The sequence below is a fragment of the Nycticebus coucang genome, chromosome 12 (assembly GCF_027406575.1).
Source record: "Nycticebus coucang isolate mNycCou1 chromosome 12, mNycCou1.pri, whole genome shotgun sequence".
In the NCBI taxonomy this organism is placed as follows: domain Eukaryota; kingdom Metazoa; phylum Chordata; class Mammalia; order Primates; family Lorisidae; genus Nycticebus; species Nycticebus coucang.
The window spans coordinates 99,182,128-99,209,842 of NC_069791.1; the positions used below are offsets into that span (position 1 = coordinate 99,182,128).

The 27,715-nt window shown below is 46.4% G+C and overlaps 1 protein-coding gene across 1 annotated transcript in view; it reads left to right on the forward strand.

The window, feature by feature from the left end:
- Positions 1 to 8,879: 8,879 nt before the first annotated feature.
- The window catches only part of PDPK1 (3-phosphoinositide dependent protein kinase 1), an 87,159-nt gene continuing 68,323 nt past the window's right edge, over positions 8,880 to 27,715 (forward strand). The window contains exon 1 of the mRNA XM_053555356.1: positions 8,880 to 9,049. Coding sequence (XP_053411331.1) covers positions 9,026 to 9,049 — 24 coding nt within the window. The 5' untranslated portion in view covers positions 8,880 to 9,025. The remainder of the gene's footprint in view (positions 9,050 to 27,715) is intronic.

Genomic DNA, 27,715 nt, shown 5'->3' on the forward strand with positions numbered 1-27,715 from the left:
ACACCAAATTAATTTTTCTATTTTTAGTACAGACAGGTCTCACTATTGCTCAGGCTGGTCTAGAACTCCTTAGCTCAGGCAATCTACCTGCTTCAGCCTCCTATCCCAGAGTGCTAGGATGGCAGGCGTGAGCCACCACCTTGCTCGGCTTTTTTTCTTTGAGACACTGTCTACCATCTGTTGCCTTGGGTAGAGTGCTGTGGCATCATAGCTCACGGTAACCTCAAACTCCTGGGCTTGAGCAATCCTCTTGCCTCAGCCTCCCGAGTAGCTGGGATTATAGGCACCTACCACTACACTTGGCTAGTTTTTCTACTTTTAGTAGAGACAAAGTCTTGCTTTTGTTCAGGCTAGCCTTGAGCTCCTGAGATAAAGCAATCTACCTGGTTTGGCCTCCCAGAATGCTAGGATTACAGGAGTGAGCCATAACACCTGGCCTCGAAATAATATTTTTATATTTTGTCTTGACTTTTTTTTTTTTGTGGTTTTTGACGGGCATATGGGGCCGGCGCCCTACCCCTTTGAGCAACAGGCGCCACCCTTGTCTTACTTTTGATATCTTGCTTGTCATGATTATCTATTGTCTTTTTTTCTTTTTCTTCTTTTATTCTGGGGCTGATTCTTTTTTTTTTTCTTAATATTTGTATGCTTTTATTTATTTATTTTATTAATATTAAATCATAGCTGTGTACATTAATGTGATCATGGGGCACCATACACTGGTTTTATAGACCGTTTGACACATTTTCATCACACTGGTTAACATAGCCTTCCTGGCATTTTCTTAGTTATTGTGTTAAGACAATTATATTCTACATTTACTAAGTTTCACATGTACCCTTTTAAGATGCACCGCAGGTGTAATCCCACCAATCACCCTCCCTCTGCCCATTCTTTCCCCTCCCTGCCCTCCCTCTCCCCCTTCCCCTTATTCTTAGGTTATAACTGGGTTATAGCTTTCATGTGAAAGCCATAAATTAGTTTCATAGTAGGGCTGAGTACATTGGATACTTTTTCTTCCATTCTTGTGTTCCAGCTCCATCCATGTAAACATGAAAGAGGTAAAGTCTCCATCTTTCTTTAAGGCTGCATAATATTCCATGGTGTACATATACCACAATTTATTAATCCATTTGTGGATCGAGGGGCACTTGGGCTTTTTCCATTACTTAGCAATTATGTATTGCCTTTCTTTTCTTTTTTTCTTTTTTTGAAAGATATTTTTTTATTTTTGTAGTTTTTGGCTGGGGCCAGGTTTGAAACTGCCACCTCAGGCAAGAGAATCGCGTAAGCCCAAGAGTTAAGAGGTTGCTGTGAGCCGTGTGACGCCACGGCACTCTACCCGAGGGCAGTACAGTGAGACTCTGTCTCTACAAAAAAAAAAAAAAAAAAGAAACTGCCACCTCTGTTTTATGGGGCTGGTGCCCTACTCCTTGAGCCACAGGTGCTGCCCAGTATATATATATATATATATATATATATATATATATATATATATATACATTTTTTTATATATATATACATTATATGCCCAGTATATATATATATATATACTTTTTTTTTTTTTGTAGTTTTTGGCTGGGGCTGGGTTTGAACCCACCACCTCCGGCATATGGGGCTGGCACCTTACTCTGTTGAGCCACAGGCACCGCCCATGATATATATATATTTTTTTTTAATTTTTATTTTTTATTAAATCATAGCTGTGTACATTAATGCAATCATGGGGCACCATACACTTGTTTTATGGACCGTTTGACACATTTTCATCACACTGGTTAACATAGCCTTCCTGGCATTTTCTTTTTTTGAGTTGAGTGTCACTCTGTTGCCTCAGGCTAGAGTTCAGAGGTGTCAGCCTAGCTCACAGCAACCTCTATTGTTTTCCTGTTAGAAGATGTGAAGGGTTAGGGCTAGGGCTATCCTTCTTTTCCCTTCTTCTACCAAGGGGGAATCTAATAATTAATGGTGGAATCAACATGTCTGTATTGTGACTGTGAATATTACAGCTGAGAGGAATGAGATAAATACTGAACTGCAATTGCGCTTCCTTTCTGGTAGAGATACTTTTTGGGATTTTCCTTATCTCTGTCAGCTTCTCAATTCACTTTCTGTGTGTGAGATTCAATCATGTTCAGTATGGCTAAGCGCCTGTAGCTCAGGGGCTAGGGCGCCAGCCACATACACTGGAACTGGCAGGTTCGAATCCAGCCCAGGCCTGCCAAACAACAATGACAGCTACAACCAAAAAATAGCTGGGCATTGTAGTGGGCACCTGTAGTCCCAGCTACTTAGGAGGCTGAGGCAAGAGAATCTCTTAAGCCCAAGAGTTTGAGGTTGCTGTGAGCTATGACCCCATAGCACTCTACCAAGGGCTATGAGACTCTGTCTCAAAAAAAAAAAAATCATATTCAGTATTTTTCTGGAGTCTTTTGGAAGTCTGTTCCACTTGGGTGTGGGTGCTCCCTACTGACAGGAATTTCTGGGATTTTATCCTGGCCTTTCTCTTCACCACCCTTTTAACCATGTATTTCTTCCCTGGATTCTCCTGCAACCCATTTGTCCCAACTTTCTTTCTTCTCCACAGCACAAATTGCCATAAATTTGCATTTCTTTTTCTTCTTCTTTTTTTTTTTTTTTTGAGACAGTCTACCCTCAGTAGACTGCTATGGTGACACAGCTTACAGCAACCTCCAACTCTTGGGCTTAAGCGATTCTCTTGCCTCAGCCTCCCGAGTAGCTGGGACTACTACAGGTACCCACCACAATGGGCTATTTTTTGGTTGTAGTTGTTATTATTGTTTGGCAGGCCCAGGCTTTGTTTGAACCCGCTAGCCCCAGTGTATGTGGGGGGTTACCCTAGCCACTGAGCTACAGGCGTAGAGCCAGATTTGCATTTCATTATGGTTGTTCTCTTTCCCTCTCCTGGAGTTCACAAGGGCAGAGATTTGTGTATTTTCTTCACTGATGAATCACCAAATTTTTTTTTTTTTTTTTTTTGCAGTTTTTGACCAGGGCCTGGTTTGAACCTGCCGCCTCTGATATGTTGGGCCAGTAGCCTACTCCTTGAGCCACAGGCACCACCCAACAAATCGCCAATTTTGAGCGCAGTGTTTGGCATGGAAAGGAGGCTCAATACATAGTTATTAAGTGGATTTGCCTTCACACTCTTGTGCATTCTTTTTCTTCAATTTCAAGTCTTCTTTCTTGGTTTACTGTCTTATTTGGTAGAGCACATCCTTAGTAACTCTGTAAGAAAGGATGCTTGTAAGAAATGGCTGAATCCTTAGATTCTATAGCTATGTACATATTTACACTCGAGTTTAGTGTAGTCTGGCAAATTTCTTCACATGGAAGATGGTACTAAATATAGTGTGTCTGTCTCAGAAGGTTGTAAGGAGAATTAAGTAAGATAAATCATATAAATCGGCGGTTCTCAACCTGTGGGTCATGACCCACAGGTACTGTATTAAAGGGCCATGGCATTAGGAAAGTTGAGAACCACTGACATAAATGGTTAGCATTCTCTTAGTATAAGTTTTTACCACTTTTTGAGAATGAAAATAAATACAGGCTCAGCACCTGGGCTCAGTGGTTAGGGTGTCGGTCACATCTGGGGCTGGCAGGTTTGAACCCTGCCCAGGCCTGATAAACAACAACGACAACTGCAGCAAAAAAAAAAATAGCTGGCCATTGTGGTGGGTGCCTGTAGTCCCAGCTACTTGGGATGCTGAGGCAAGAGAATTGCTTAAGCCCAAGAGTTGGAGATTACTGTGAGCTCTGACACCACGGCACTCTACTGGGGTGACATAGTGAGACTCTGTCTCAAAAAAAAAAAAAAGCAAAGCCAAGGCTTGGCGCCTGTGGCTCAAGCAGCTAAGGTGCCAGCCACATATATCTGAGCTGGTGGGTTGGAATCCAGCCTGGGCCCACCAAATAACAAAGATGGCCGCAACCAAAAAATAGCCGGGCGTTGTGGCGGGCGCCTGTAGTCCCAGCTACTTGGGAGGTGGAGGCAGGAGAATTGCTTGAGCCCAGGAGTTGGAGGTTGCTGTGAGCTGTGATACTATGGCACTCTACCCAGGGCAATAGCTTGAGGCTCTGTCTCAAAAGAAAAAAAAAAAAAAGCAAAGGCAAGAGTGGAGGCTCCCACCTGTAATGTCATGTAATGTCCTGTAATGTTGGGAGAACAAGGTGGGTGGATTTTCTGAGCTCACAGGTTTGAGACTAGACTGCGCAAGAGCGAGACCCCATCTCTAAAAGCTAGCTGGGTATTTTGGTGGGCACCTGTAGTCCTAGCTACTTGGGACTCTGAGGCAAGAGAATTGCTTAAGCCCAAGAGTTGGAGGTTGCTGTGAGCTATGACACCAAGGCACTCTACCAAAAGCAACAGAGTGAGACTCTGTCTCAAAACAAAAAAAGGTAATAAATACAGAAGAATGGTTGTTATGAGGCAGTTGAATGCAGAGGCTAAGAGGAGGGCATTGGAGTTAGTCAGGGCTGGTTTTGAGTCCTCTGCTCTGTGACCTAACTTTACTCGCTGAAGCCTTGGTTTCTTCTTGTAAAAAAGTAGAATGATCATAGTACCCTACTACTCATGGGACTGTGATATGGCAAAGGCAGATATACTGCTCTTAATACATATTAGGAGTTATTGATGTAAATTATATATATATATATATTTTTTTGTAGAGACAGAGTCTCACTTTATGGCCCTCTGTAGAGGGCCTCACACAGTTCACAGCAACCTCCAACTCCTGGGCTTAAGCGATTCTCCTGCCTCAGCCTCCCGAGCAGCTGGGACTACAGGCGCCCGCCACAACGCCCAGCTATTTTTTGGTTGCAGTTTGGCCGGGGCTGGGTTTGAACCCGCCACCCTCGGTATATGGGGCCGGCGCCTTACCGACTGAGCCACAGGCGCCGCCCTGATGTAAATAATATTATCCAGGTTCCCAAATCTTGAATGTGTCTTGGTATAGTGGCAAAAGCTAAAGTCTACCTAGAACTTGTAATTCTATATGCTAAGAATTTACCCTAAAGAAATAAGTAAAGGTATGCTTGGATTTAAGTGCAGGGCCTTGTTCAATGAGGTTAAAAAAAAACAGAACCATTTCAGTGTTTAGGAGAAAATTTAGCCTGGGCAGCATAGCCAGACCCTGTCTCTAAAAAAGAAATTTTAAAATTAGGTAAGTTTATTTTTTTATTTTTTTATTTTTATTTTTTGTAGAGACAAAGTCTCACTTTACTGCCCTCTGTAGAGTGCCATGACATCACAGGACTCACAGCAACCTCCAGCTCTTGGGCTTCTGCGATTCTCCTGCCTCAGCCTCCCGAGCAGCTGGGACTACAGGCACCTGCCACAACGCCCAGCTATTTTTTGGTTGCAGTTCAGCCGGGGCTGGGTTTGAACCCACCACGGTATATGGGGCTGGCGCCCCACTCACTGAGCCACAGGCACCACCCTAAAATTAGCTAAGTTTGATGGTGTGTGCTTATAGTCCTAGCTACTCAGAAGGCTGAGGTGGTGGGGATTGCTTGAATCCAGGAGTTTGAGGTTGCAGTGAGCTGTGATAACAGCACTCACTGTAGTCTAGCTCAGGCAACAGAGTGAGATGCCATCTCAAAAAAATAAATAAATAAAAAAACAACTTGAAAAATACATGGATCTATAAACTACTGGATGTTCCTTCAAAAGAGTCTTCTTACAACTGAGCAGAGCTGTGCAAAAGATACAGGATGATACATTGTTAAGGGTTAAAAAGCAAGTATCAAAGCAGCATGAACAACCTGAGCTCTTCTTAGGGCTAGGGGTTATATTTGCTTTTTTTTTTTTTTTTTTTTTTGGTAGAGACAGAGTCTCACTGTACAGCCCTCGGGTAGAGTGCCGTGGCGTCACACGGCTCACAGCCACCTCTAACTCTTGGGCTTACGCGATTCTCTTGCCTCAGCCTCCCGAGCAGCTGGGACTACAGGCGCCCGCCACAACACCTGGCTATTTTTCTGTTGTAGTTTGGCCGGGGCTGGGTCCGAACCCGCTACCCTCGGCATATGGGGCCGGCGCCCTACTCACTGAGCCACAAGCGCCGCGCCCCCTGCTTTTTTTTTTTTTTTTAAGGAGTATAAACATACAGAGGTCAGAAAGACTAGAGTCAGTCAGGGTCTGTATAACCTAGGGGCTGATGTACAGGTTCTGACACGTCTGTCCTGGAATTGCAGTATCTTGGACAAGTTATGGAATTGCTCTGTGCCTTAGTTTCCTCATCTGAAAAGTGGGGGAACAATAGCAGGGATGCTAGTTTACAGTAAACGAGATTAGGCATGAAAATGCCTCACTTAGTAAGTTGTGAGTAAATGTTAATGGCTATTACTGCTATTCAACAATTCATTATGTTTGGAGTGGTAGCTCATACCTGTAATTCTAGCATTCTGGGAGGCCAAGGCAGGTGGATAGTTTGAGCTCACTGAGCAAAAAGTGAGACCCTGTCTCTACTAAAAATAGGAAAACTGAGGCAAGAGGATTGCTTGAGCCCCAAATTTGGAGGTTGCTGTGAGCTATGACGCCAGGGCACTCTACCCAGGATGACAGCTTGAGACTGTCTCAAAACAAAAAAACAATTCATTCTGTCCACCTGGGATTATGGATTCATTTATTCTTCTCTCTACTTAGTTTTTTTTTTTTTTTTTTTGTAGAGACAGAGTCTCACTTTATGGCCCTTGGTAGAGTGCCGTGGCCTCACACAGCTCACAGCAACCTCCAACTCCTGGGCTTAAGCGATTCTCCTGCCTCAGCCTCCCCAGCAGCTGGGACTACAGGCACTCGCCACAATGCCCGGCTATTAGTATTTTTTTTTTTTTTTTTTTGCAGTTTTTAGCCGGGGCTGGGTTTGAATATGGGGCCAGCGCCCTACTCCCTTGAGCCACAGGTGCCGCCCCCCTAAGTTTATTTATTTATTTTTATTGTTGCAGTTTGGCCAGGGTTGGGCCCGAATCCACCACCCTCAGTATATGGGGCCAGCACTCTACTTACTGAGCCACCCGTTTTTATTTTTTTTATTTATTTATTTTTTTTATAGAGACAGAGTCTCACTTTATCGCCCTCGGTAGAGTGCCGTGGCCTCACACAGCTCACAGCAACCTCCAACTCCTGGGCTTAAGCGATTCTCTTGCCTCAGCCTCCCGAGTAGCTGGGACTACAGGCGCCTGCCACAACGCCCAGCTATTTTTTGGTTTGCAGTTCAGCTGGGGCCGGGTTTGAACCTGCCACCTTCGGTATATGGGGCCGGCACCGTACCTACTGAGCCACAGGTGCCGCCCCGTTTTTATTTTTTATAATAAAGATATATTACTCTTGGCTGGGCGGTGCCTGTGGCTCAAAGGAGTAGGGGGCTGGCCCCATATGCTGGGTGTTCAAACCCAGCCCCGGCCAAAAACTGAAAAAGAAAAAAAAAAGATATATTACTCTTAGAAATAAAAAAAGGGCTATTCAAAAATGTACAAACTGTTAGATAACAAGGATGATCCTAATTTTGTTAAAAATATTAGAAACGCACAATAACGTGAATGTAATGTCACTGAATTGTACACTTAAAATTGGTTAAGGTGGTAACTTTTTTTTTTTTGAGACAGAGTCTCACTATACTGCCCTCAGTACAGTACTGTGATGTCACAGCTCACAGCAACCTCCAACTCTTGGGCTTAAGCGATTCTCTTGCCTCAGCCTCCCAAGTAGCTGGGACTACAGGCGCCAGCCACAACGCCTGGCTATTGTTTGTTGCAGTGGCCATTGTTGTTTAGCAGGCTGGGGCCGGGTTCGAACCTACCAGCCCCGGTGTATGTGGCTGTTGCCCTAACCACTGAGCTACGGGCACTGAGCCTAAGATGGTAAATTTTATGTGTTTTTTTTTTTTTTTTTTTTGAGACAGAGTTTCACTTTGTCGCCCTGGGTAAAATGCCCTGGCAATAGCTCACAGTAACCTCAAACTACTGGGCTCCAGCGATTCTCTTGCTTCAGCTTCCGAGTAGCTGGGACTACAGGTGCCCGCCACAACACCTGGCTATTTTTAGAGACGGGGTGTGTGTGTGTGTGTGTGTGTTTAGAGACGGTGTGTGTGTGTGTGTGTGTGTGTGTGTGTGTGTGTGTGTGTGTGTGTGTGTGTGTGTGTGTGTGTCTCGCTCTTGCTCAGGCTGGTCTCGAATCTGTGAGCTCAGGCAATCCACTCGCCTCGGCCTCCCAGAGTGCCAGGATTACAGGCATGAGTCACCACGCCCGGCTTTTATGTGTATATTATAACAATTTAAAACCTCCATTACCAACATGAACATTTAATACAACAAGGAGAAAAAAATAACCCACACAAACATTTATAAACAAAGATAAAAGTTCTCAGAATGTCTCCGGGACTATGAACAGTGAAACAGTGATAGGACGGTCTTGTTTTCTGCCCTATAAATGTGACTTTATAGCCGAAATTTCCTTCCGCGAACGCTTGTTAGCTGTGAAACTAGTAATGCTGCGTGTCCTGGCGTTTTCACAGGGCTGGCTCTGGCGGCCAGGCCTCGGGTCCGAGCCCAGCCCAGTCCCTGCAGCGGGCGTGACCTTGGCGACCCCTCTAATCCTCAGTTTCCCCGTATGCCAGCCCGGGATGACAGCTCGCCCCGGCCCCGCCCGGCCCCGCCCCGCGGGCCCTGGGATTGGCTCGCGCGGGGTCCCCCTTCCCGGAGGGCCGGGTCGCTCCCGCCCGGTGGGTTCCAACCCGGAAATGCAGCTCGGGGCCGCGGCGGAGCGACTACGGGCGTGGCCAATGGACGCGGACAGTGGCGGCCACGTAGCGGAAGTCCTGCCCAACGTCGAGCGGGGGCGGGGCTGCGCCGAGGGCGGCGGGTGGCGGGTGGCGGGTGGCTGGCGGCGGGGCGGGCGCAGGATGAAGGCGGCCATTGCTGGGGCTCTGCTGCGGGGAGGAAGACGCTGAGGAGGCGCTGAGCTTCGCAGCGCTGCGGGGGAGGCACCCGCGCCGATTCGGGGCCCATGGCCAGGACTACCAGCCAGCTGGTGAGTGCGCGGTGGCAGGCTGGGTGCGGCGTTCTCCCAGGTCCGGGGAGACGGGGCGGCTCGGCGTCCCGAGGGCCAGGCGGCGCCTCACCTGTTACCGTGCGGCCCTGCCGTAGACTGCGGGCGCAGGCCGGAGCCTTCGCTCGGCTACCGCGGGGAGCCCAGACCCGGGCTGCGGCGGTTGTCTGTTCGGCCCGGGGCTCTGACAGACGCGCTGCGGGCGGGGGGGCCGCCAGGGTGGTGTCACCCAGCCAGGCGGGGTGGAAGTGCCTGGAAAGTTTGTTTTCTGCTCGGCGCAGGCTGGGGCCGAGCCTCCGAGGTTACTTTTCGGTTATATCTGCGGAGGAACCGCCCTGGGCCTTCACCTGGAACCGGATCCTGGTGCCTCTGCCTGCAAGAGAAGCAGAAGGTGCGAGTTTTCGCTGAAAGCGCCTGATGCTTTTGGGCCCCGTTTTCAAGTACTTTATTAGCGTGGTCTGGTAAACTCCTTTCACCGCCCGGCGATTGGGCATTTGGGTGCTTTTCCTTCCTTGTGGCTCTGGTCAGTTTTGTGGGAAGCCCCTGGGAGGGCGGGCTTGAAAGCGTTACTCAGGAAAGTTAGGTTGACAGGTAGGAGGGATTTTAGGGGAAAAGACTAAAACAAACCACTTGCTGGGTTGAATGTTTTGCTAAAAGTATTACTGATGTATGTTTTTTCGCTGTTGCTAAAAGTATCCCTAGCATTTTTATGTTTTCACCCCATTGAGTTCTGGAGTTTGGGATGATGGTTTAAGAATTTATACCTTGTATGTGATGCCTTAAATGAAGGAAGACTTAAGAAATTTACTTCTTATTTTCCACAATGTGGGTCTGTGGCACAGTTTTCTTAATCTTTTTTCCGGGGAGGGCTATGAGCCCCTTTGAGAATCTGAGGAAAGGTCTGGGCCTTCTGAGAAAAGCATACAGCTACACTGAATTTTGTAACTACTTTAGGAGGCTCTTAAACCTTCAGCTAATCTGTGGGCTGAAAGTTGAGAACCTCGCTGTATAAAGATGGGTGGTAAGTAACCTAAAGACTCAGAAAAGGACCTATCAGTTGAGAAAAATGGTGAAAGGGGAAAGGGATGCCTTTTGACTGTTGTGACACATGTGGCTATACCTAGGGCTCAGGTGCAAAAACACAAACCAGGCTGCTTGGTGAACCTCAGCAGAGGCTGGTTATGGTGGAGTGTGTAAAGTGGACTTGCACACAGTATTGCTTTTGCACGGTAAGGTGTATATTTGACAGTGTCGTGGGAAGAGGAAAAGTATACACATTTTCTCACGGCCTTGGCACTTCCACATGACAGACATTTGACCTGTATGGTTTTCTTTACACAAAGAAGCTTTTTAGTGAAAAAACATTGGAATCCAGTGAGCAAAAATGACTTACAGAAGAGGGGATAGAGTTTCAGGTAAGAAAGTGAGAGGAACTAGGCTTTTGCATCTTTATCATCTAGATTGTCCAGCAGGTGCGTGTGTGCTGTATTTTCTGTCAGTAATAGCAGAGACAGCACCAATGTTGGATTTTCACCAGAGGACTGAATTTCAGGTTTCAAGTAGGTTTGTGTCTGGACTTCAAGGTGACATTCTGGGCACTGGAGTAGCAGCCCCCTCTCCATTCCTAACTCCCTGGTCTGTTTGGGTATGCAGCCAATAGGGGGTGCCATGCAGGCTGTGATGGTCTGACTCGCCCAGCCTGGTCTGGTTCTAAGTGGGCCAGAGGCTGTCAGTGCCTTTTACTGTGCTGACTTGCTTGAAGGCAGGCACTTTGCTGGGTACCTTCACACCATGTTGCAAAGTAGATGGTCTTCCTATTTTATAGGGGCAGAAGCTGAGGTGGAGAGAGGTTAAGTACCTGCCTCATGAATTAAGTAAAGGGCAATTCGGCAGCGACCCCAGTGTCACTGTTCCTCTTAGGTGAGGAACCCCAGAGAGGAGTATCTGCCAGGCAGCTCAGCCTGAGGAAGTACTTGGTGACACTGCCTAGGATGTTTTCCCAGTGGTTGGGCCTGAGGGTGTTGACCATGCCATGCTGGAGGCATGGTCTTCATATGGAAAAACAGTACATCCTTTTTGGGGGGCAGATGGCTGAACTCTGTGACCCCTGGGGCCTGTTTCAGCCTCCTGCTATCTGAGAGCAGCTATTAGGGAAGAGGCTCTGGTTGACCTTTGTAGAGGGCCAATGCTCCTGAATGGGTGAGGCTTGGAATCCTCCCTTTGGAAAAAAAGACATGTGTAATAGTTTGTTAAAGGTAGAATTGGGGGGTTAGGCCGAATGGTTCTCTGCACATTCTAGGGTGGTTCTTTTTTTGCAAGGTGGCTGCATCTCTGAGGAAGCCGTGGGAAAAGCAGAGAGCATGGAGAAATGTAGCTTTTGATTTTTACACTCCCTCTTGTGAGCTCTTCTCATGTGGTTGGTCCAGCGAGCAGTATGATATGTTTCTGTCCCTGGGAATGTCCTGACAGCTGGAACCAAGCTGAGTCCAGAGCTGGTAAGTTGAGGTCCTGATCCTAAGAGGTGGAAGTTTAGGTTGATTCTGTTCTTCTGACATGTGTTATATGAGGAGGACCCAGCAGCAGAGATGTGGGGCCTGAAAAGAGGCTTTGGGCAGCTCTTCAAGGCAAATGTAAGCTGCCTTCACCACAACTTTGGGGAAAGAAGTAGGTGGGTCCCCCTTTTCAACCTGTGCCCTCATCCCTTGAACTGGGCATGAGTGCTCATGGGCAGGTGATTAGCACTGGTGGGGGATGTAGTTGGGCAAGTGGGATGAGCTGGGAAGTGCTTCAGAAATGAGGATGCAGGCAGCCAGTCCCTTTTGGAATGATGTGCTTGGAGGAGAGAGCATTTTCCATGGAGATGGACTTTGCCAGGCTTCCATGTGATATTTCAGTTCTGTGAGGAGAGCATGCAGTCGTTGCTGAGGGACACTGGATGTAGAAATGACTCCCCCAGCAGGTGCAAGGGCTAAGGGCCATATATGTGTGTGTACCATGTATGCCTGGGTGCTGACAGGTGGTGATGGGGGTGTACAGTGCAATTGTTTTGAAGGCAGGTTCAAAGGGCAGTTTGGTGGGGAGGAAGTGCCAGTGTGGAAACTCTTAAGTTTCAGACATGGATTGCTCAGGTCTTTTCAGTAGCTTGTTCTTCCATAACTGGATTGCATTCTTCACTACCTCAGGCCATTTTGCCACATGGCACTCTACCGAGGGCGACATAGTGAGACTCTGTCTCAAAAAAAAAAAAAAAAACAACAAAAAACCCCCAGTTATTTGAATATTGAGAACAGGTCATATGTTTAGGCTCCAGCTGGTAGGTCACAGGCAGGATGTGTTTTTCTTAAAGAATAAATGAGGAGGGTGGCGCCTGTGGCTCAGTGAGCAGGGCGCCGGCCCCATATACCTAGGGTGGCAGGTTCAAACCCAGCCCCGGCCAAATTGCAACAACAAAAAAAAGAAAATAAAATAAAAAAAAGAAAAATAAATGAGGAATGTGTTCCAAGGCGTTCTCTTCTCTTGGAAGAATAAGGCCTGTTTGCATTCATGATTGGGTTCATGATGGTTGTTGGGATCTATATTCTGTACCTGATATTGGTTGCATTTATGTAGTTGTACAATATCTATTTTTGTTCACTTGCCCCATATTTAAACTGGAATGTTTACGCCAAAAAATTCCAGGTTGTTGGGCAGCGCCTGTGGCTCAGTGAGTAGGGCGCCAGCCCCATATGCCGAGGGTGGCGGGTTCAAACCCAGCCCCGGCCAAACTGCAACAACAACAAAAAAATAGCCGGGTGTTGTGGTGGGTGCCTGTAGTCCCAGCTGCTCGGGAGGCTGAGGCAAGAGAATCGTGTAAGCCCAAGAGTTAGAGGTTGCTGTGAGCCGTGTGATGCCACGGCACTCTACCCGAGGGCGGTACAGTGAGACGCTATCTCTACCAAAAAAAAAAAAAAAAAAAAATTCCAGGTTGTTTTGAATGCAATCAAGGAGTCACAAAGAGTTAAACGTACTCTGGGAGGCCAAGGCTGGTCGATTGCCTTAGTTCATAAGTTCTAAACCAGCCTAAGCCAGAGCGAGATCCCACTTCTAAAAGTAGCTGGGGGTTGTGGCGGGTGCCTGTAATCTCAGCTACTCGGGAGGCTGAGGCAAGAGAATTGGTTGAGCCCGAGATTCTGAGGTTGCTGTGAGCTATAATGCCATGGCACTCTACCAGGGGAGACACAGTGAGGCTCTATCTCAAAAAAAAGTTAAATGCATATTCATTTCATGATAAAGGATTGGCTTTTAGGGGCTTTAAATCCCTTATCAGAGCAACTAATTGTGTTTCTGATTTCTCTTTATTTTTGTTTTATTTTATTTTTTGAAACAGAGTCTCACTTTATTGCCCTTGGTAGAGTGCTGTGGCATCATAGCTTACAGCAATCGCAAACTCCTAGGCTCAAGAGATCCTTTTGCCTCAGTCTCCTGAGTAGCTGAGACTAGAGACAGGAATATCACTTTAGCTAAGGCTGGTCTCAAACTCTTGGGGTCAGCCAATCTGCCTGCCTCGGCCTCCCAGAGTGCTAGGATTACAGGTGAGCCACGGTGCCAGGCCTTCTGGTTTCTGTTTAAATAGTTGAGTTATACATAGGTCCACAGAATCTAAAACTGACAGTACTGCACATTCTGTATATGAAGAGTATGGACGAGTCTGACATCAGCTGCTCCCTCCTGAGCACAGGCACTGCAGAATAAATGTGTGTAGTTTCCATCTAGAATTTGGCTGTGGGGACTGATGAAGGGGGGCATATAGCTCTTGATGGCCAGAAACCTTCACTTCACAGACCAGGTTAAGTGCCTTCTGTACCAGCCTCCATCCTGGGGACTGGCCCAATCTGTGCTTCAAATCAGCTTAGGACTGGAAAGTATAATGGGAATCGAAATATTTAAAAATGTGGTTTGAAGATATGTCTGGAAGTTGATTTTGTAGGTTTGCGTCTCCTGCGTGTTTGTGGAGCAAGTGGCTGATGAGAGGCTGTGTGTCTCAGCAGCATGCCAGTCAGAATTCATTTGGCTAAAGGCTTGGTTTTTACAATAAATTCATTGTTAAAGTCCCATTCTTCAACTTGTTTTTTCTCTTTTGGCACTAATTTTATTTCACTAGGAAGGGGTTGTGGCTCACAGTGACAGCTGTACGTTGAGTGCTGCCAGAGAGGCTGATAGGGTTTGTGGAGAATCCTCTCTGAAGTGCTCTGACCCACAGGAAGCCTGTGGTGAGAAAGGCTGAGCTCCCTTTGTGTTTCCAGGAGAGCTGGGGGTGGGAGGCAGGACAGGGCCTGCAGTGGCCATTATACTTTCCAGTTCTAAGTGTGGTGTCATGTGCTTCCTGGGGTTGTAGTGCAGTGGGCCAGGGCATCTAAGGAGGCATTTGCTTCTGCAGGGAGCATCTCTGTACACTGTATTCTCATCTTACAATCTCTGCTCATTGCTGTCCTTCTTGCTTCCCCCTTTTCTGGTGAGGGAGGACTCCCAAGGCTTTGCTGACTAGGTCCCCGGGGGTCAGCACTCCTGCTCCTCCTCCTCCTCTCCTGGTCTGTCACTGCGTTCCTCTGTAAGGGGCCCTGCCTCAGCTGCCCTGTCACGGCCTCTTTGCAGCCTGTATGGCCCAAGGGAGTGTCCAGGACGTTCAATGGTAACCTTGTTCTAGTCAATTCTCATCTTCTCCCCCTCTGTGGGAACCTCCCTGTGGCTGTACAGACTTTTCTGACCAGTCTGCCGCCCCACCCCCCCCAACTCCAGGCCTTTGGTCTATACCAGATTCTGTTATATGGTTCAGTTCTCCTCTAACACAGGCTTTGTGCCTTGTGCTATCCTTGTTTTTCTGAGCCTGAAGTTTCTAGGTGGCTTCTGTTACTCTCTTTTTCATGCCTTCGCTTCATGGCTATCATATCTGGGCTTTTTTTTTTTTTTTCCAGATAGAGTCTCACTATGTTGTCCTTGGTAGAGTGCTGTGGCATTACAGCTTACAGCAACCTCAAACTCTTGGGCTTACGCGATTCTTTTGCTTCAGCCTCCTGAGTAGCTAGGACCCCAGCTATTTTTGTTGTTGTCATTTTTGTTTAGCAGGCCCGGGCCATGTTCGATCCCACCAGCCCCCGTGTGTGTGGCCAGTGCCCTAACCACGGAGCCACCGGCGCTGACCCTATATCTGGGCTTCTTGTGGCATATTGGTCACACACCAGCCTGTCTTAACCATTTTTGCTTTTACTTAATAAAAGACATGTCTGAATCCTTTGTGTAGGTTCTGACTTTCCTTGGTTTAGGGCTGTATTTGAGGGGTAGAGGGTTTCTCTGTAACCATTGACTATTGCCGATGACAAAGGCTTTCTGAATGGCAACCAAGGCAAATGGTTAAAAACACTGACCAATGTTCCATGGGAATATTGAGTAGCTTTTTTCTGTGTGTATATTACGCTACAATAAAAAGTTTTAAAAAGTAAATAGTTTAAAAACACTTTGCCAGGTGCACAACAATGTGAATATACATAATGCCACACATTAAAATGTAAATTTTATTTCTTTTCTTTCTTTCTTTCTTTTTTTTTTTTTGAGACAGAGTTTATGTTGCCCTCAGTAGAGTGCCATGGTGTCACAGCTCACAACAACCTCAAACTCTTGGGGTCAAGTGATTCTCGCCTGAGCCTCCCAAGCAGCTGGGACCACAGGCGCCTGCCACGACGCCTGGCCATTCCTTGGCTGTAATTGTCATTGTTGTTTGGCAGGCCCCACCTGGGCTCGAACACGCCAAAATGGTAAATTTTATGTTGTGTATTTTTCCACAATTAAAAATGAAACCATTTTGCCCAAATGAAAATGGCATTAGGGAGCATTTGAAGATGGGGACTGGAACTCACTACTGAGATGGGGGTGGTGGGGATTAAGTCACCAGTGTGCATTCAAAGAGAAAGACTTTTTGATTAACAATTTAGTTTCTGGGAATTTAAACTCAAAAAATAAGGTTTGTGAGAGATTTTACTACTAGATTAGTCCAGCTCTGAAATAGGGGGGAATTGGTAGTACACTGAAGCCCTTTCAGCCAGAAACAGGTTGAGAACGCTGTAGTGAGTCCATGTATACAACATGCTCAGCACAGACAGTTCTTTTTTTTTCCCCCAGTACTTTCCATCTACTTTTGGTCCAGGGCCAACTGTGTTTTCCTGAGAGGTAGTTACAAAGTGTCTTTAAGTGAAAAGACCTGGTTGTAAAGTACCATGCTCAGCATAACTTTTCTAAGGCCCAGAAAAAAGCCTAAAAGGTGATTTCTAAACCAACTTTAACTTGGCTGAATGAGGACAATGTAGTCACCATACAGCGATGAATGAGTTGATCTTGTCCATGCCCTCCTGGAGCTTATTGAACTGAGGGTGCGCCTTTCTACCCTAATTTTTTTTTTTTTTATTAAATCATAGCTGTGTACATTAATGTGATCATGGGGCACCATACACTGGTTTTATAGACCGTTTGACACATTTTCATCACACTGGTTAACATAGCCTTCCTGGCATTTTCTTAGTTATTGTGTTAAGACATTTACATTCTACATTTACTAAGTTTCACATATATCTACCCTGATTTTTTTTTTTTTTTTTTTTTGTAGAGACAGAGTTTCACTTTATTGCCCTCAGTAGAGTGCCATGGCGTCACACAGCTCACAGCAACCTCCAACTCCTGGGCTTAGGCGATTCTTCTGCCTCAGCCTTCTGGGTAGCTGGGACTACAGGCGCCCGCCACAACGTCCGGCTATTTTTTTGTTGCAGTTTGGCCGGGGCTGGGCTTGAACCCGCCACCCTCAGTATATGGGGCCGGCGCCCCGCTCACTAGCCACAGGTGCCGCCCTATCTACCCTAATTTTTATTTGGAAAAATTTCAAAACTAAAAAGAGTTGAAAGGACAGTACAATGAATATCCATCATCCCTTTACCTAGATTCTACCAGTTGTTAACTTTTCTGATATTTGCTTGTGTATGCTCCCCCACCTGCAAAAACAATTTTTTTTTCTTTCTTTTTTTTTTGTAGAGACAGAGTTTCACTTTACTGCCCTCGGTAGAGTGCCGTGGCGTCAGACGGCTCACAGCAACCTCCAGCTCTTGGGCTTATGTGATTCTCTTGCCTCAGCCTCCCGAGCAGCTGGAACTACAGGCACCCGCCACAACGCCCAGCTATTTTTTTGTTGCAGTTCGGCCGGGGCTGGGTTTGAACCCACCACCCTCGGTATATGGGGCCGGCGCCCTACTCACTGAGCCACAGGTGCCGCCCAACAACTTTTTTTTTTTTAAGGCAGAGTCTCACTTTGTCACCCTTGGTAAAGTGCCATGGCATCGTAGCACATAGCAACTTCAAACTCCTAGGCTCAGGTGATCCTCTTGCCTCAGCCTCCTGAATGGTTGGGACTATTTTTTTTTTTTAAGAGACGGAGGCTTGCTCTTACTCGGGCTGGTCTCGAATTCATGAGCTCAAATAATCTATTGCCTAGGCCCCCCCAAATGCTGGTATTACAAGTGTGAACCACCTTGCCTGGCCTATTTTATTCTTTTCTTTTTTATTATTTGAAAGGAAGCCACAGACATGATAGCATATAACATGTTTACCCCAGAACCCTTCCCCAGGTGCCTTCTGAGCCCAAGCACCATCTGTATATCCTCATCTTCATCCCTCTGTACATCCTTATCTTCATCACTACCCCAGAGATAGCATTGACCCTGAATTATCTAGTACACAGGCCACATGCAGCTTTCCCTGTGGTTCCCAAAGCCCTCTTTTTTTTTTTTTTTGAGACAAGAGTCTCACTCTCACTCTGGATAGAGTAGTACTGGGGCATTGGCTAACAGCAACCTCAAATTCCTGGGCTCAAGTGATTCTTCTGCCTCAGCCTCCTGAGTAGTTGGGAATACAGACATCTGCCACCATGCCTAGCTAATCTCTCTCTTTCTCTCTTTTTTTTTTTGAGGCAGAGTCTCACTTTGTCACCCTCAGTAGTGTGCCTTGGTGTCATAGCTCACAGCAACCTCGAACTCTTGGCTCAAGCGATTTTCTTGCCTCAGCCTCCCAAGTAGCTGGGACTATAGGAACCTGCCACAACACCTGGCTATTTTTAGAGATGAGGTTTTTCTCAGGCTCAGACTGGTCTTGAACCTGTGAGCTCAGGCAGTCCACCCTCCTCGGCCTCCCAGAGTGCTAGGATTACAGGCGTGAGCTACCACGCCCGGCTTTTTTGCTTTTTAGAGACGGGGTCTTGCTCTTACTCAGACTGGTCTCGAACTTCTGAGCTCAAGGGATCTTCCGGCTTCAGTCTCTCAGAGTGCTAGGATTACAGGTGTGAGCCACTGCTTATAGTTGCCTTTTTTTAGTAGCTAGGATCTAGTCAAGAGACATCATGGCTCTCTACCCATGGTGACATAGTGAGATTTTGTCTCAAAAAAAAAAAAGGGTGGCGCCTGTAGCTCAAGTGGCTAGGGCGCCAGCCACATACACCAGAGCTGGCAGGTTTGAATCCAGCCTGGGCCTGCCAAACAATGACAACTACAACCAAAAAATGGCCGGGCGTTGTGGCAGGCGCCTGTAGTCCCAGTTACTTGGGAGGCTGAGGCAAGAGAATCGCTTAAGCCCAGGAATTGGAGGTTGCTGTGAGCTGTGATGCTACGGCACTCTACCTAGGGCAATAGTTTGAGGCTCTGTCTCAAAAAAAATGAAAAAAAAAAAAAAAAGGAATTACCTACTTGCATTTGTATTTTCCTTTATCCAAAACAATTACCTTGCCTTTTTCTTTTAACATGGGCATATTTTGAAATACTCTATGAGGCTCATCATCTTGTATGTGTAGGAATGTCTCACAATCTGGATTTATCTTGTTGTTTTTCATTAGGTTCAGGCAAAGTGTCCATGGCAAGAGTACTGCTTAGGAGATGATGTAGAGTGTGGTTTGTAATACATATTTTTCAGTAGACGTTATTTTTTACAGCAATTTTAGATTTATGATAAGAAACAACTGTGTAAAGATAATGTAAAGAGTTGCCAAATACCTGGTACCCATTTTCCTCTATTCCTAATATCTTAAATTAGTGCTGTATATTTGTTACAAGTAATGGACCAGTGTCGATACATAGTAAATTAAAGTCTATAATTTATTTATTCAAACTTTAGTTTTTACCTCCTGTCCTTCTGTCTCAGGACCCATCCAGGATCCCACATGACGTTTAGTTGTCATGTCACTTTAGGCTCCTCTGGGCTGTGCCAGTTTCTCTGGCTTTTCTGATGACCTTGACAGTTGTGAGGTGTGCTGCCACGTGCGGTGCAGGATGTACCTCAGTGGAGATTTTTTTTTTCTTATGATTAGACTGGGGTTATGGATGTGGGGGGAGGAAGAACACAGAGGTAAAGTGTCCTTTCATCACATAATAGGGTTCCCTGCTATCAAAATGCTGTATTACTGTTGATGTTGGCCTTGATCACCTGGCTGAGGTGTGTTTGTCAGATTTCTCCAATGTGAAGTTATCTCCCATCTCTGCCTTTGCATATCATACTCTCTCTCTCTCTTTTTTTTTGAGACAGAGTCTTAGTTTGTCAACCTCAGTAGAGTGCTTAGCTCATAGCAACGTCAAACTCTTGGGCTCAAGCAAGTCTCTTTACTCAGCCTCCCGAGTAGCTGTGACTCAGGCACCTGCCATAGTGACTGGCTATTTTTAGAGATGAGGGTCTTGCTCTTGCTCAGGCTGATCTTGAACTCCTGAGCTCAAGCAATCCATTTGCCTCGGCTTCCCAGAGTGCTGGGATTACAGGTGTGAGCCACCGTGCCTGGTGCTCCATACTGTACTCTTGGGGAGAAAGTCACTGTGTGCAGCCCCCCTCTATCAAGTGGGGAGTTTTGTTCTCCCTTTGTTTATATTTCATCAGAATGTACTAATTTCTTTTTTTTTCTATGCCGTGGTGTCATAGCTCACAGCAACCTCAAACTCAAACTCCTGGCCTCAGGTGATCCTTCCAAATAGCCGGAATTACAGGTGCTTGCCACTGTGTCTGGTTCCTTCCTGGACATTTTGACTATCAAATGTTGGATTAAATCTGGATTAACATACAGTGTTCTGAGCTGAGGTTCTTTACATTGGTCCTGCTGGCATGATGGATAAGGTCTGCTAGGACCACTGCCCTCATGTGGCCAGGCTCTGAGTTCTAACATGTAGGAGAGCCTTATCTGAGAAGCACCATGCCAAGGCAGTCACCCCAAGGCAGTTGTTTTCCCAACAGGAGAAGTTTTCCCCTGAAATCTGAAGATTAGATCCTAGTACCTTTTCTGACCTGAAGCTCCATTTCCTTCCTGATGTAGGGACCTTTGGTGCTTGGGCAAGGTCCAAGAAGGCTTTCAGGCCTTGACTTACCTCTAATTTTTAAGGTGTCCTGTTGTGTCTATGGATGGACAGCCGTGCCCCCAAGATGTTTGTGCAGCCAGTGGTCCTGGGGATCCTAGCACTCAAGATCAGAGCAGCCCCCTCTTGTCTCAAGGTTTTCTGCTGTGTACACAGGCACAGTGTTCAGTGAGTGAGAGCCCACAGACAGGGTAAGGCCCCTGTCAGATCCTTTAGATCCAGTATGGACTGACACTGGCTAGCACGAAGTGGTGTCTGGACTGCCCTTCAGGAAATGACAGGGATGAACCAGTTTGGGGGAGAATTGCTGAGTGTTGGCTTTGCTTGACATGTGCTAAGAAGGTTTGATTTGGAGCCCTAGCAGCCAGACCCTGGGGGAGCTGATGCACTAGCAAGGCAAGAAACTTGATAGCTGCTCATTTCCGGGTCATGTCATTATTACAGGGAGCCCTTCCTTGAGGGTGAACACTTGGCTGTTGTACATGTTTCCCTCCCAGTTGGGACTTGTGCTAAACTGAAGAATACACTGTTTCCTCAGAGCACAATCACAGAAACTCATGGCATTTGCTTCTTGCTTTTTCCATTGTTAACTCATTTTTTTCTTCCTACAGTGTGGTGTTTTTCTTTCATGAGGTTTTTTGGTCAAAATTATAGTTTTCTACTGATTGTATACATAGTTATTATCAGACATATAGTTTTAAAAATATGTATCTAAATCATCTAAATATAGATTTTACTTGTGAATGCGTTTTATTCTCCAAAGAAGGTCTTTTGATCTAAATAATGCTTAATGATGTCCTTTTTGGTGGGGGAAGAGACAGAGTGCTAGTATATTGCCTTTGGTAGGGTGCTGTGGCGTCACAGCTCGTAGCAACCTCAAACTCTTAGGCTTAAGCGGTTCTCTTGCCTCAGCCTCCCAAGTAGCGGGGACTAAAGGTGCCCCCACAATGCCCGGCTATTTTTTGGTTGTAGTTGTCATTGTTGTTTGGCAGGCCCGGGCTGGATTTGAACCCACCAGCTTCGGTGTATGTGGCTGGCGCCCTATCTGCTTGAGCTACAGGCGCTGAGCCAAGAATGGACTTTCTTATAGGGCAGAACTCGGAAGACAGGTGTTTCAGGAAGTTCATGAATTCAATTTGTTTCCCATCCAGCTACAGATTCACCCCTCCTAAAGGAAGCTTAATGAGGTAGAAACTGGGCGGCACCTGTGGCTCAGTGTGTAGGGTCCTGGCCCCATATATTGAGGGTGGCGGGTTCTAACTCGGCCCCAGCCAAACTGCAACAACAAAAAAATAAAAATAGCAGGGCAGCGTGGCGCCTGTGGCTCAAAGGAGTGGGGCGCTGGCCACATATGCCAAAGGTGGCAGGTTCAAACCTAGCCCCGGCCAAAACTGCAAAAAAAAAAAAAAAAAAAAGCTGGGCATTGTGGCAGGCACCTGTAGTGTGCCTACTCGGGAGGCTGAGACAAGAGAATCACCTATGCCCAAGAGCTGGAGGTTGCTGTGACCTGTGATGCTACAGCACTCTACCGAGGGCAACAAAGTGAGACTGTGTCTCTAAAAAAGAAAAAGAAGGTAGAAACTGGGCCAGGCATGGTGGCTCACGCCTATAATCCTAGCACTCTGGGAGGCGGAGGCGTGTGGATTGCCTGAGTTCATAGGTTCTAGACCAGCCTGAGCCAGAGCAAGCCCTCATCTCTAAAAAAGCCAGGTGATGTGGCGTGTGCCTGTAGTCCCAGCTATTTGGGAGGCTGAGGCAAGAGAATCGCTTGAGCCCAAGAGTTTGAGGTTGTTGTGAGCTATAATGCCACGGCACCCTACCGAGGGCAACAAAATGACTCTGTTTCCAAAAAACAAAAAAGGAGGTTAAAACTGGTAGGAAGAGTAGGTACAGATAGATATAGTAGGAACACATGTTGAGGGAAATGATGGCGGCATCTCCTAGCAGTTAGTCATGTGCACCTGTGCTGGCCGTGGGCTGAGAGGCCTCAATATCAGTGCTGCCTGGGGCTCTGGCCTGTCTGCAGCTTGTGTTTAGGTGTTTGGAGTTGGTGAAGAGAAGGCAAAATACTAGGCTGCATATCCTGCATCCTATCTCTGGTAACTAAACTCTAAATTGCTGACTGCTTGGCTGTTTGGAAGAATGGCATGTTTGATGAAATAGATGTTTCTGCATGGTGATGATGTGCAGTTCTCCTCTGGAGTTAGCCATTAACACTGGGATAAAGGCTCTCTGTCTCAGTTGGCCATTATTGTCCCTAGCAAGAAACTGCTTACTCAGAATTTGTAGATAAGGAGCCCAGGAGGGGAGAACATCTGTTTCTGTGCTGTTTGGGGTGTCAGCTGTGTATACTTGGTTAGAGATAAGCTGGGTCTCTTATGTAGTTGCAAACCTGCTAGAGCTGTGTGTCTCAGTGACATCTATGTATATGGCAAGCGTTTTTTTGTTTTTTCTCCTATTTTAAGGAGAGAGTAACTTCAAATAGAAAGAAAAGTCTGACCACATTAATCCAGCAATTTTCTTACAAGATCACCTATTAGGATTACTAAACAGTTATCCATATTACTATGGTCATACCTTTGTATGGGTTACTAGAACAGTTAATGTTACAGTTACTAGAACAGTTATCTCTATTACAAAGGTCATACCTTTGTGTTTGAGAACTACTGGGTCAACAGAATCCAAGGCATCTTAAGGAACTCTGTGTGACATTCTGTCAGGTCCCTTGGCTGCTCTTGAAAAGTTAGCACCTTGCCTAGGCAGATGTTGTTCTGTTCGTGGGGGGAATATACAAATGTTGGTCTGCAGGGACAGAGCAACACAGTACACACTGAGGTTGAAGGATAGAGGAGGAGAGGGCAGATCAGGGCTGCTAGAGCAACCACAGGGGTCCCTTGCACAGTACAGATTGTTCTTGAAAGAGAGTGGCAGGCCAGCCACTGGAGGATGGGGAAGGGTTGGTGGGGTTGGAAACGCAGAAAGAAAGGTTCTCATTTCATTGGAAGTGCCCATGCAGTCTAGATTTCATTTCAGCATTTGACCTTTTAGTCTTAGAGGCTGAGGAGGTTTCCTGTAAGGAGCGGAGTCAGACGCTGGGCAATGGGAAGGAGGTGGCTGGAGCAGGACTTCTCTGGGCAGGAGGGAAAATGCTTAGTCCCTGCTGCCCATTAGCTGTCACTCGATCCCAGACTAGATTGTGTTTCCTGAATGAATTGAATTCCCAAGGAAAGGTTTGCATTTAAGTGGTATATATGGGTAAGTAATGTGGCTTCAGATTATTATACTCAGATTTTCTTAGTTGTCAGCTTTATTTATTTGTTTATTTTGAGACAGTGTCTCACTCTGTTGCCCCAGGCTAGAATGCCATGGCCTCAGCCTAGCTCACAGCAACCTCAACTTCCTGAGTTTGATCTTTCTGTCTTGGCCTTCCAAGTAGCTGGGACTACATACAGGGTACCCACCACAACACCTAGCTACTTTTTCTATTTTTAGTAGAGACGGGGTCTTGCCCTTGCTCAGGCTAGTCTGGAACTCCTGAGCTCAAGGGATCCACTTGCCTTGGCCTCCCAGAGTGCTGGGATTACAGGTATGAGTCACCATCCCAGGCCAGTTGTGAGCTTTGGTTTGTTAAATTATTTTTAGGCTGGGCTCAGCGCCTGTGGCTTAAGCGGCTAAGGCACCAGCCACATACACCTGAGCTGGTGGGTTTGAATCCACCCAGGGTCCGCCAAACAACAAAGACGGCTGCAACCAAAAAGCCGGGCGTTGTTGTGGCTTGTGCCTGTGGTCCCAGCTACTTGGGAGGCGGAGGCACAAGAATAGCTTGAGCCCAGGAGTTGTAGGTTGCTGTGAGCTGTGATGCCACGACACTCTACCCAGGGTGACAACTTGAAGCTCTGTCTCAAAAAAAAAAATAAATAAATAAAAGATAATTTTTTTAAAGAAATTTTATTTTTATTTTTAGGCTGGGCATGGTGACTCTGGGAAACCGAGGCAGGGAGGATCCCTTGAGCGAAGGCGTTCCAGACCAACCTGAGCAAGTGTGAGACTCCATCTCTACTAAAAATAGAAAAGTTAGCCAGGCGTTATGACAGGTGCCTATAGTCTTAGCTACTCCGGAAGCTGAGGCAGGAGACTCATCTGGATCCAGGAGTTTGAGATTGCTATGAACTAGGCTGAGTCCATGACACTCTAGGCTGGGCAACAGAGTGAGACTATCTCAAAAAAAACCCAAAAGACAAACGACAACAACAAAAAAACCCAAAATGGACATAATTTCCACTTAACATTTTGCATTTCTTTAACACTTCACTTCCAGTGGCTATATAATACTCCTTTCTGTGGGTAAACCATTGTCCTTGTTTTGTCCTTGAACATTTAATTAGGTTATTTCTAGTTGTTAGGAGTAATTTTTCTTTTTTTTTTTGAGACATAGTCTCATTCTACTGCCATTCTACATGGCACCCTGGATAAAGTGCCATGGCATCATAACTCACAGCAACCTCATACTGTTGGGCTCAAGTGATTTCTTGCCTCTGCCTCTCAAGTAGCTGGAACTATAGGCCCACCATAATGCCCAGCTATATATATATTTTTTTTGAGACAGTCTTCCTATATTACCCTCAGTAGAGTGCTGTGGCATCATTGCTCACAGCAACTTCAGACCCTTGGGTTAAGCGATTCCCTTGCCTCAGCCTCCCACTGGCTATTTTTTTATTTTTATTTTTTTAGAGATGGGATCTCTTGCTCAGGCTGCTCTTGATCTCCTTAGCTCAAGCAATTCATATACTTCAGCCGCCCAGAGTGCTAGGGTTACAGGTGTGAGCCATCGTGACTAGCCCAGGAGTAATTCATTCATTCCTTCCTTCCTTCCTTCCTTCCTCCCTCCCTCCCTCCCTCCCTCCCTCCCTCCCTCCCTCCCTCCCCCCCTCCCCTCCCCTCCCCTCCCCTCATCTCCCCTTCCTTCCCTTCCTTTCCCTTCCCTTCTTTTTCCTTCCCTTCCTTTTCCTTTCCTTTTCCTTTCCCTTCCCTTTCCTTTCCTTTCTTTCCTTCCTTCTTTCGTAGAGACAGAGTCTCACTTTATCATCCTCGGTAGAGTCCCCTGGCGTCACACAGCTCACAGCAATCCTCCTGGGGTTAGGTGATTCTCTTGCCTCAGCTTCCCGAGTAGCTGGAACTACAGGCGCCCACCACAACACCTGGCTATTTTTGAATTTTTTTTGCAGTTCGGCCAGGGTTTGAACCTGCTGTCCTCAGTATATGGGGCCAGCACCCTACTGGCTGAGCCACAGACGCCGCCCTCTTTCTTTCTTCTTTTTTTTTTTTTCTTTTTGGAGACAGAGTCTCAAGCTGTTTCAAGCTGGGTAGAGTGCCTTGTTGTCACAGCTCATAGCAACTTCCAACTCTTGGGCTTAAGCGATTCTCTTGCCTCAGCCTCCCAAGTAGCTGGGACTACAGGCGCCTGCCACAATGCCTGGCTTTTTTTTTTCTTGGTTGTGGTTGTCGTCATTGTTGTTTGGCAGGCCTGAGCTGGATTTGAACCCGCCAGCTCTGGTGTATGTGGCTGGTGCCCCAGCTGCTTGAGCTACAGGCACCGAGCCCCAGGAGTAATTTCTTTTTTTTTTTTTTTTTGTGGTTTTTGGCCGGGGCTGGGTTTGAACCCGCCACCTCCGGCATATGGGACCAGCGCCCTACTCCTTGAGCCACAGGCACTGCCCAGGAGTAATTTCTTTTTTTTTTTTTTTTGTAGAGACAGAGTCTCACTTTATGGCCCTCGGTAGAGTGCCATGGCATCACACAGCTCACAGCAACCTCCAACTCCTGGGCTTAAGCGATTCTCTTGCCTCAGCCTCCCGAGTAGCTAGGACTACAGGCACCCGCCACAACGCCCAGCTATTTTTTGGTTGCAGTTTGGCCGGGGCCGGGTTTGAACCCACCACCCTCGGTATATGGGGCCGGCGCCTTACCGACTGAGCCACAGGCGCCGCCCCCAGGAGTAATTTCTTAATGGATATTTTTATAATACAAATCTTAGTCTTTCTAACCATTTTAGTTAGATTCTTTGTAGGGGAGTTGTTCAAGTCAGTAGCTGAGAAGATACTAAGGACTAGAAGCTGCTAGTTTTGGCCTCCCACTTCCTGATTCCCTGGCACACACCTGTCAGCCTCAGATGGACCAACCGTTTACTAATGGGGTTTGAGAGCATCAACACTGCCGTTAAATTTTGCTTCAGGAATGAATATGGCCTCACTTCTCTGAGTGTGTTACTGTAAACAAGAACCTGCTCTATGCATCACTATTTCCATCTGTTAAAAAAGGATGCTAAGAGGCTGGGCATGGTGGCTCATGCCTATAGTCTAGCGCTTTGGGAGGCCAAAGTGGGAGGATCTCTTGAGGTCAGGAGTTCAAGAGTAGCCTGAGCAATGTATTGAGGCCCCATCACTACCAAAAATGAGAAAAATTAACTGAGTGTAGTTGTGTGTGCCTGTAGTCTCAGCTCCTAGAGAGGCTGAGGCAAGAGGATTGCTTGAACTCAGAAGTTTGAGTTTGCAGTGAACTGTGATACACACAGCACTGTACTCTAGCCCAAGTAACACAGTGAGACTCTTGTCTCTAAAAAGAAAAAAAAAAGTTAATGGTACCCATTCTCCGGAGTGGTTTTGAGGACTAATCATGATAATATGTATAAAATATTTGGAAGAGTTCATGACAAACACTAAGCACTTACAGAATGTTATTTTCAGAAGTAGAGAACATGTCATTTATTTCAAGAAATAGTATTTAAAGTAATGCCCATAAGGGAGTATATAGAATGTATATATAGAGTTTAAAGAATAACAATAAAATTCGCAAGTGCTCACCATTCTGCTTAAACAAAACGTATTTACCAGATTTTTTTTTTTTTGCGGTTTTTGGCCGGGGCCGGGTTTAAACCCGCCACCTCCGGTGTATGGGGCCGGCACCCTACTCCTTGAGCCATAGGTGCCTCCCCAGATTTACCAGATTCTTAGACGCCCTGAGTGGCTCCCAGATTGTAATCTCTTTCTCCCTTCCAATTCAGAGATAACTGAAATCCTGATTTTCATGTTAATCGAATTAATGGTATTCAGGCAGTTCCCAGGTGCAGCAAGTAACTAGAGCTTTGGTGTCTATGCAGAGAAATCTTGTATTTTAGTGTATGTTTGTGGTAAAACATATGCAAAGTTAATATTGAAGACATAGGTTAGTAAAATTCATAGACCCAGTGTTCCCT